This window comes from Littorina saxatilis, linkage group LG13 (assembly GCF_037325665.1).
Source record: "Littorina saxatilis isolate snail1 linkage group LG13, US_GU_Lsax_2.0, whole genome shotgun sequence".
NCBI lineage: Eukaryota > Metazoa > Mollusca > Gastropoda > Littorinimorpha > Littorinidae > Littorina > Littorina saxatilis.
The window spans coordinates 22,030,973-22,040,972 of record NC_090257.1 but is presented as its reverse complement, the minus strand read 5'-3'; the positions used below and the strand labels follow the sequence as shown (position 1 = coordinate 22,040,972).

Sequence of the window (10,000 nt, the reverse complement as noted above, 5' to 3'; positions counted from 1 at the left end):
ACGCTCAGAAAGTTAAAACAAAGAGAGGTACAGAAAAGCGTGCTATCCTTCTTAGCGCAACTACTACCCCGCTCTTCTTGTCAATTTCACTGCCTTTGCCATGAGCGGTGGACTGACGATGCTACGAGTATATACGGTCTTGCTGAAAAATGGCATTGCGTTCAGTTTCATTCTGTGAGTTCGACAGCTACTTGACTAAATATTGTATTTTCGCCTTACGCGACTTGTTAATAGTATACGAGTCCAATACGAGCACAGTTTATTGCTGATCTTACGAGTAATTTTATCCTGTTGATAGAACTCACAAATTCATAAAGACAATCTTCGTTCTCGAAACTCTTTTTCAGTTACTGAGAGACATGCAGAAGAAGCGAGAGAATGTTTTCGTGAAGTCATTTTTCGCAGTATGACGTCATCTTCAAGTTTTTTTGGCTTTTGGCCTAAGAGGGTCAAAACGTGACGTCTTGGCGTGTTTAACCGGTATTTGTAACTGAAACTATAGTAAATAGTCTTGTGCGTGTTGAAAATTAAGCATTTGTGTCGGTTGGTGGTGAAGAAGTCGAACTGCTGCTACTGCTGGTTGCTGTTGTTGAAGAAATCGGTGTCGGAGTTGAAAAGTTATTTGCATGAACAGTAGTATTTAAATTCTCCGCTGTCGAATTTGAACTTTCCAGATCAGGTGTTCGCTGTGAGTTATCCAAACCATCAGTGCTTGTTTGTGTCGAACTATTGGTCGAATTAAAACCATCGCCAGGTTCAGTGGTAGAAATGTAGGATGTTGCAGAATTTGTCGTAGCGTCATCAGTTGAGTTGGACGTTGATTCTGTTGTGTAGTTTGATACCTCGTTGGGGTCCGGGCTTGTCGAATTGTCTGAAGAGTTCACACTGTCCGCAGTTGTGGTAGTTGACGAAACCGTCGAATTCTCATTTTCGACAGAGGTTGTGGTCGAATTGGTGACATCTTCGGGCAAATCCGTGGACAAATCTGTCGAATTCGACGAATCTTCAGTAAGTCTGCCCGGATCTTCGGTTGAATTTGAGCCAGAGGTTTGCGTGGCGTTTGCATCATTTGTTGAACCCGTGGTACCGTTATCTGTAGCAAATGATGGCTCTGTTGTAGTAGAACCCTCGTCAGTTGTGTTAAATAAATCTCTTGTTGGATCAGTGGTGTTTGATGTGGAATTGATGTTTTCTCCAAGGCTGGTGATTCTTGTTGTGGGGACGTCTGTGGTTGTTGTGGGTCTGGCGACTGGTTGCGGTGGCACTGGAGGAGATAGATACACATTTAAAACAATAGTTAATTTATTTGTTGCTTGTATATTTTTGAGTGTGAAATCAGTAACAAAAGGAACGACTGGCTTTAGTGCTTAGTTAGACTTTAGTCACGAAAGCTTACCAAAGAGGACATTTTGCTTTAAAGCTCACGGTATTGAGAAAATAGCGGAAACGCATGCACACAAACAAAGAAAGTTCGACGATCGGGCTGGCAGGCAGACAGGCAGACAGACACACACACACACACACACACACACACACACACACACACACACACACACAAACATACACACACACACAAACACAAACACACACACACACACACACACACACACACACACACACACACACGAAAACGACATACATTTTTCATTGCTCATTTTTTTCACCAAACAAAAAAAAATTCAACAACAAATAATTACTGACCTGGGACATTCACAACAAACTGGTCGATCGGCACATCTCCCACAATTTTCAACACCTGTACGCTCTTCTCTGCGATCTCCAGGCCAGTTGTGAGAGTGATCGTTCCTTCGACCGACGAGTTGCTTCCCTTGGTTAGTGACGTAAAAATGTCGACTACGGAAGGGGCGGTTGTTCCGATGAAGTAGAGTGTGAAATCCACCACTACACTGCCATTCCTGAAAAGGCCGATAAGTTTTGCCTTGTTCAACAACATTTAATTAGCAGCTTAACATCAAACGAATATGGATTATTTGATTTACGCAGAACACAGGAAATAACAGAGCCAGAGAATTTAACTTATAAATAGCAGCCAAGCGCAAATACACGTACACACTCCAATAGTGTGTGTAACACCAGTACCAATTCATTATACGCACACACACACACACACACACACACACACACACACACACACACACACACACACACGCATACACACGAACACACGCACGCACGCACTCATACACACACAAACACACATGAAACAATCATTCGTGAGAACAATACAATTAAATTCACCTCAGATCAACCACCGAACATCCTCGATAGTTGCCAAGTGCGGTCGTTTTGGAAAAGATGACCGTCATCTGAAAATTAACACAATACACTCTGAAGAATGCACGTTCATTCTCAGCTCGATACTAGTTCTTTTGCTCTGTCCGTCTGTCCCCCCCTCTCTCTCTCTCTCTCTCTCTCTCTCTCTCCCCCTCTCTCTGTCTCTTTGTCTGTCTGTCTGTCTGTCTCTGTCTCTGTCTCTCTCTGTCTCTGTCTCTCTCTGTCTCTCTCTCTCTCTCTTTCTTTCCCTTTCTCTGCTTCTCTGTGGCTCTTTCTCTCTGTCTCTCTCTGTCCCTCTCTCTCTCTCTTTTGTATTCTCTCTGCCTGTTTGTATGTCTGTCTCCCTCTCACTCTCTCCTCCCTGTTTTCTTCATTCTATTATCCCCTCCCTCTCCCTTTTCCATGTTGGTCTCATTTTTTCAAATCACCCATCCTCCAAATCCCCGTCGCCTATACATTCGCTCAATCATCCATTCTTGAGCTACTATTCTCAGGCTGTACATACATTTGAGCAAAACGAAGTTTGAAAGTCCGCAAAGTCCGGCGATGACTGGTTGAGGAACTCTTCTGAAAACTGCTGATTGGTCACCGTCATCGACATCTCACTCGCTGATTGGTCAGAAAAGAAAGTGATGCCTTGTTCCATTCAAGAATTAAACAGCAACAGTATAACATAAGTGCATGTGAGCTATTTCTAGAATATTGCTATCTTTATGACTGGAAAAATAATAAGGCAAAAGCCAACGATTTCATCAAAAATGTTAGAACATGTTGTTGGAACGTTTGTTATTGACAAAACAATACGTTAATACAAACATTTTTTGTCAATAACAAACGGTCAATCAGCTTACCTTTCTTGTTTTTTTTATTCTGAATTTTGGAACGTTGGCAGTCTCTTTGTTTTTGGATTTGTTAGAAAATGGGTTATTGTTTGCACATTTTTACTGTTTGTTTTTCAATGTCCAACACACAACCTCTACAGGTATGATGTAGTTCTGCTGAACTTGTATTTCGTGCTAGTCTTAAGAAAATAGTGAAATGTCGTCAATCAACTTACCGTATCGCCTAGATCTAGTCCCCTCAATGTCTGAAAATAAAACACCATACATGTTAACACATGTTGATAGGAAACAAACTCTTGATTAACGAAGTGAGCGTATTGCGACATGAACCAAGTGAATAAATACAATTTCTCAAATTGTGCACACTGCAGTTTTGATGTCATAAACAATCAAGCTTAAATCTGTTGAATGTTTTGGATAATGAGATGTACAATAAGACTGATAGCAACAGATCACAGGTGATAATTGTCAACATGCTCTTGTTGTTCCAACGTTACTTTGCTAGTTGTGAATCTATTTTCTTCTTCTTCTTCTTCTGCTGGGCTGAAACTCCCATGCACACTTGTGTATTTTTGCACGAGTTGGTTTTTACGTGTATGACCGTTTTAACTTATTTATCCATTGGTTTAAATCTCAACTGAGCATAAGACGGTATATTTTGTTTCTCAAGCCAATTTCCTGAAAATAAATAAGTAATAAACCGGATAAATAATAGCGCGAGGGGGGAGGGGGGGGGGGGGGTACTAAAGCACAGTACACTCACCATCTTTAGCCAGTTTGGAATACACGGCCACTCCCACCACCGCCAGGACAGTCAGGCAGCCGAACACTCCCAGAAACACCCTGAACACGTGACCTCTCCTCTCTTCTGATTGGCTGGGGGAGGTACCGGAAGTGTCACTTTCATTGGTTTCCGGGATGGAAGAGGCTGTGGAGTCGTCCATGGGATGTTGAGTGTTGGGGTACCCGCTCGGGTCAAAGCTGTTCGGTTTGAAGTTCGCTGCTTTGGCTGTTATGAACTGGAGAAAAAGTGCAGTTCTATTATAATTCCGTTTTGATTCACAAGGAAATAAAGTTTGATTTCACGCCGGTATATGACACAAATAACATGAAATATACCGACGGACAGACACAGAGAGAGACAGACAAACAGACAGACAGACAGACAGACAGACAGACAGTCGGACTGTCGGACGGACGGATGGCCGGACGCTTGCACCAACAGGAAGCAAGAAAAAAGACAGACTGACAGAGAGGCATAAAGACAGGCAAACAAACACACAATAAACCACACACATTCACACACACACAAACAAACACACATGCATGCATGCACGCACGCACGCACGCACGCACACACGCACATACACACACACACACGTACACTCACATACACACACAAACGCGTGCGCGCGCGCGCACGCGTCCACACGCACACTAAACCACACACTTTCACACATTCACACACATACTCACACCCACACACACAGACACACACACACAGACACAGACACACACATACACACACACACACACACACACACACACATACACACACACACACATACACACTCACACACATAAAAACGCGCGCGCGCGCCTGCGTACACACACACAACAAATCACACACATTCACACATTCAAACACACACACACACATACATACATATATACCATCCCCCCTAACCGCACACACATACACACGTACGCACAGACACGCACACACAAACACAAACACATGCACACTCCTACAAACTGGTTTGTCGAATAAATACCACACTTAAAATTAGCCTTTCAAGGCTTCGTTTACAGACAACGTGGAACGGGATGTAATTAACCACTTGTTTCACGTATGCAATTTTGACACAGATTAAGAGATAAGGCAATCGTAACAAGAATAGTTTTCAATAAATAGTTGTGTCTTTTCAACGAAATAGCTCCCAATGGTCGTTTTCAATAGAAACTAACCAAATAGTTCGTGCTTTTGAGGAAAAAACCCATATCAATTGAAAGTGTCGCATAAATCTTACATTTCTCCTTACCCGACCCGAGGAATCAAAGGAAACAAATAAAACAAGTAAAAAAAACACAACCTAATATCAACATTTGAAAATTAAAACATTTCAAACAATACACAATCAGCAATTACATCTTTGACTTACCTTAGAGTTGCCTCTCTAACTAATCCACAGCTGATAGTTTACGAAATTATGATTATAGCTACAGAACAAATATTCAGCAAAAAGAAAATCAAAAGAAAAGAGAGATGGGCGGATTTTGTCAAGCTGTAACATGCTGTTTTAATCTCTAAGAAGTAAACGCGCTGCATCTCAATGCGCATTCTCCACAGTGGGACAAAGGCAGGTGGTAAACATTGTCGCTATCTAATCCTGACCAATCCCACATTTAATTCCCTGGGAATGCGGAAAGTAACTAGCAAGTTGGTCACGCGCTTATAAATAGTCAGTATGATTCTTGTTTAGTGTTGCTTGGTTTAGTCTTGTCGTGTCGTGCAATAATGTGTCGTTTTTTGTTCTATGTTGTGTCAAGTTGTGTGGTGTTGCGCTTTGTCTTGGCTTGTCTTGTGTCGTGTCGCGTCATTTCGTCACGTCTTGTGTCGTGTGTTGTATTGTGTTGTCGTGTCTAATCTCGTCTTGTCTTGTCTTGCTTGTCTTGTGTCGTGTCGCGTCATTTCGTCACGTCTTGTGTCGTGTGTTGTATTGTGTTGTCGTGTCTAATCTCGTCTTGTCTTGTCTTGTCTTGTGTCGTGTCGCGTCATTTCGTCACGTCTTGTGTCGTGTGTTGTATTGCATTGTCGTGTCTAATCTCGTCTTGTCTTGTCTTGTCGTGCCGTGTCGGCATGTCGTCTTGTATCGTGTCGTGTCGTACTGTGTCTTGTCGTGTTGTAACGTCTTGTGTATTGTCTTTCCTTGTTTTGTCTTGTCTTGTCTTGTCGTGTCGTGACGTATTGTGTGGTGTCGTGATGTGTCTTGTTTCGTGTCGTGTCAAGTAGTGTCGTAATGTGGTTTGTCTTGTCTTCGTGTGTATTGTTCTGCATTGTCGTGTCCAGTCTTGTCTTGTCTGATCGTGACGTGTCGGGACATCCTGTGTCTCGTCGTTTCGTGTCGTGTTGTGTCTTGCTTTGTCTCAGTTTTTGTGTCATGTCTCGTCTTTTCAGTCGTGCCGTGTGGCGTCGCCATGTGACGTTTTGTGTCGTGTCAAGTCGCTGTTTTATCATTAGCGCAGTGTCGCATTAGGAGATGATTGTCAGAAAAAACACACGCTACATTTATTCATTTTTACGCAATGCAAGGCAAAGTCGTTTTGCAGTGTTACCTGTACGTTGTCGAAGGGGGCGTTATACGCTTGGTGGACGTAGATTTGTTGTTCTTTGGCCATGACAGGCTTGCCTCCCTTCATTCTGGCATTGTCTCCGTGCGTCTTGGAGAAAGACTGCAGTCGTCGCAGCAACTGGTTCAGTAATGAAAGAACGTAGAACAAAATGAAATAGTGTGTGTGTATGTGTGTGTGTGTGTGTGTGTGTGTGTGTGTGTGTGTGTGTGTGGGAGTGTGTGCGTGCTTGCGTGCGTGCTTGCGTGCGTGCGTGCGTGCGTGCGTGCGTACATTTAGTCAAATTGTGTCACCGAATGTTAAATAGTCAATCATTTTAAACAGACATATACCTATACACAGGCCTTCACACAAACAAACGGACACAAACTTACGGAGGTTCTGGGCACGACAAAGTTCCTGAAGCGGCCACTGGACACCTGCTGGACCCACGTCTGTGTCCACGACCCTGTCAACGAGCTGGTCGTCATCTTCGGTCACTCTGTCAAACCTGTCGAAGTAAAGTAGTAACACACTAAGGCCAATTCCATATACGCCCACAAACACGCATATGCATATAAAAGCGGACACAACCTGTCAAAGTAAATCGGCGAAAAGGCGTATCTTTTGTGTCAAGAATTGCTAGTTGTGTTGCTAGTTACAGCCTGATATACTTCCTTGTCATGCACATATAAACGTGTCTAATTCTTTCTTGATATTTCTTCAAAAGATCAGCTGGGAAACAATGTTTGCGAACATGTTCAGACACATTCTCGATTCTCTTTCATAGGCGAGGGCTGGATGTAGAAAAAGGACGGTTTGCTTATGCAATTATTATCTTGTCTTATTTTATCTTATCGTAATTATCTCCAACGTCTACTTAATACTTACTTCAAGACTTTGCTTGTATGTTATTTCTTACAAGAAAACTTTTTATGTCAAATGTTAAATTTTAATGTCTAATGTAAAGCGCCATGAGACTGCCACTCGGCGGTCAACAGCGCTATAAAAGAATGTTTTATTATCATTAGTATTAAGATTTATAGCCATGTGTACATCAAATCAGACTGATTCGATTCATCATTTTAATGCATCAAAGTATTTGCTAGACACTATTATAAATGTACTCTACAAGTCTCTGACCTACACACACTTACACAACTTAGAGACGCTATCAGACAGCTGTCATATACACTGTATTTACTGTAACCACATCCCCTTCAGGTTTTAACTACGTCAGAATTGTCTCTTGTTAAATCTTCGAGAAACATTTAAACAACTGTAACTTTCTAGCTATTTGATCTGCTAGCTCAACATATATTCATTCTTTGGAAGTCATGATCACAACTTAACTAATTCTCTCACCTACTAACAACAACACGAATGTAGCACAGATTTCATAACACCTGTTATGGAAATAATTTTGACGTGAACAATATTGTAAACCTACTCTAATCACACTTAAGACTTACGTCAAGATCGAATGCATCATTTTATTACGTCAGAATTGTAATGCGTTAATTCTTTGGTAAACACAATCATGATTGTCGTCTTTTTGACTTACCAACACAAACACAATAAGAACACATTGGGAGAAAACTCGTACGTACGTACAACACGTTCTTAACCAAAATAACCATAACAAAATAAGGGAAAGTCCCCAAATACCGAACACTTAAGGAAATCTGCCATTTTCTCAAAAACAACAAAAGACAGACCGTTTCGGAATGTGAATTGTTATAAAGACAAACATCAGCAACATTCATACCACTTTTTGTGGAAAGAAATCAAAATAAAAGAAAGTTATCTTAATTTTTAAAAATCTAAAATATGTTCGGAATTACATCACCTGTTACCTAAATCCGAACAAAGAGGTTCACAATCCAAACAGCACAAACCAAAGTTACTTTGACTGACAAACAGCACAAAAGTACCCTCTTTGGCTTTCTGTTATTCCAGCACAATCCACATGTACCCATTCTGAGCACATCAAACACATCATGTCCTCACAGGTGTATTCTCGGCACACAAAAAACAGAACCAGTTAGCTTCCTGTTGATGTCTGACATTTCTTGCCGTCTTGTTTTTAGCTTTCTGTTTCTCTCTGTTCTCTGTGTTTTGCTTTGATTTGCTTGTTTTTTTTTGGTTTTTTTTGTGTGTGTGTGTGCCTGCGACACTTCAAGTTGACTTGACGTGATAATGTCAGCTTCTGTATAGTTCGGTATTTGAACCATAGGGGTGTTCGGTAATTGAAATCTACCAAACCGTTTTAAAAACACATGGTGCTCAGGCACGATTAAGACGAATGCTTTGAAACAGACATATTTGTCCAGCAGGTAGATCCCACTGTTCATTTCAACCATACCTTTTCCCTAAAAGCTACTCAAATTCGTGCTATGATTAGTCTTCTGTCGGTCGAAAGTACCTTTGACGGTCATAAAATCCTAAAATCACTCATCGTTTTCTTGTGCAGCCTTTCGAAGCCATAAGTTTTCGTACAGGATAATAAGGGATGGTACAATATCACCTCGTGCAGTCAAATTTGAGCAGTCACCTCTTGTTTTCGAGAAATGAGCTGTTCGGTATTAGTCACCTGTTCGACATTTGGGGACTTTCCCCTAGTTGTAAATTGTACTTCACTGCAAGGTCACCAAAAATGCAATTTTTGTTCAAGATAACCAGAAGAAAACTGTTACGTACACCAAAATCAGAACAAAAATAACCATACATAACCAAACAGTTGTAAACTAACTGAAATTGTACTTCACCCCAGGTCACCAAAAATTCAATTTTTGTTCAAGATAACCAGAAGAAAACTGTTACGTAGGCCTACACCAAAATCAGAACAAAAATGTGACCCTCCACCACAGAATGAGTCGCATGTCACCTTTGCATGATTTTCATATTTTTACATTTTCATAACGAGATTTTTATGCTCTATTCAGTGGTGAAAACCGTTTTAGAAAAGAGCGAAAACTGTTTGAGTTATAAGCCTGTGACTAAGGTGACCCACACACTGTTACCAGACACTCCCCGGACTTTAAGCCTTGCGCAGAACCGCGCGAGGTGACATGCGACTCATTTCGTGGTGGAGGGTCACAAATAACCATACATAACCAAACAGCTGTAAACTAATTGAAATTGTACTTCACCCCAGGTCACCAAAAATTCAATTTTTGTTCAAGTTAACCAGAAGAAAGATAGATCAAACAGACCTACCCGCTGTTTTGAGAAACTTTCTGTAATTCTCAAAGTAACACAAAACCGTCCGTGAAAATGAGCAGTCCAGACGGAATCTTGGCAGTGAAGGAGTGTCTGCTCAACCTTATTTCAGAAATGATTATTAGTCTCAGCAGGTGAAGGATTATTGGTCTCGGTGGGTGTCTTTCTGTTAGTGTATCGCCCAATAGTAGCAGAATAAAGATACCTTTCTTTTCTTGTCGACCAAATTCTCAAAACCAGGAAATGTTCAAAATCCCTGAAAATATAAGTACATTAATTTTGTAAATGTCTTGTATCATTCAGGGATTTTA

The 10,000-nt window shown here is 41.2% G+C and overlaps 1 protein-coding gene across 1 annotated transcript; it reads right to left on the bottom strand.

The window, feature by feature from the left end:
* Positions 1–369: 369 nt before the first annotated feature.
* LOC138946058 (uncharacterized) lies at positions 370–6,601 on the bottom strand. Its single transcript, XM_070317576.1, has 7 exons — positions 6,474–6,601; positions 3,901–4,156; positions 3,353–3,382; positions 2,801–2,904; positions 2,260–2,327; positions 1,702–1,916; positions 370–1,264 (listed from the first exon to the last, which is right to left on the bottom strand). Exons 1-7 carry the CDS (start codon positions 6,555–6,557, stop codon positions 528–530), a joined length of 1,494 nt encoding a protein of 497 aa, XP_070173677.1. The 5' UTR covers positions 6,558–6,601; the 3' UTR covers positions 370–527.
* Positions 6,602–10,000: the final 3,399 nt, after the last annotated feature.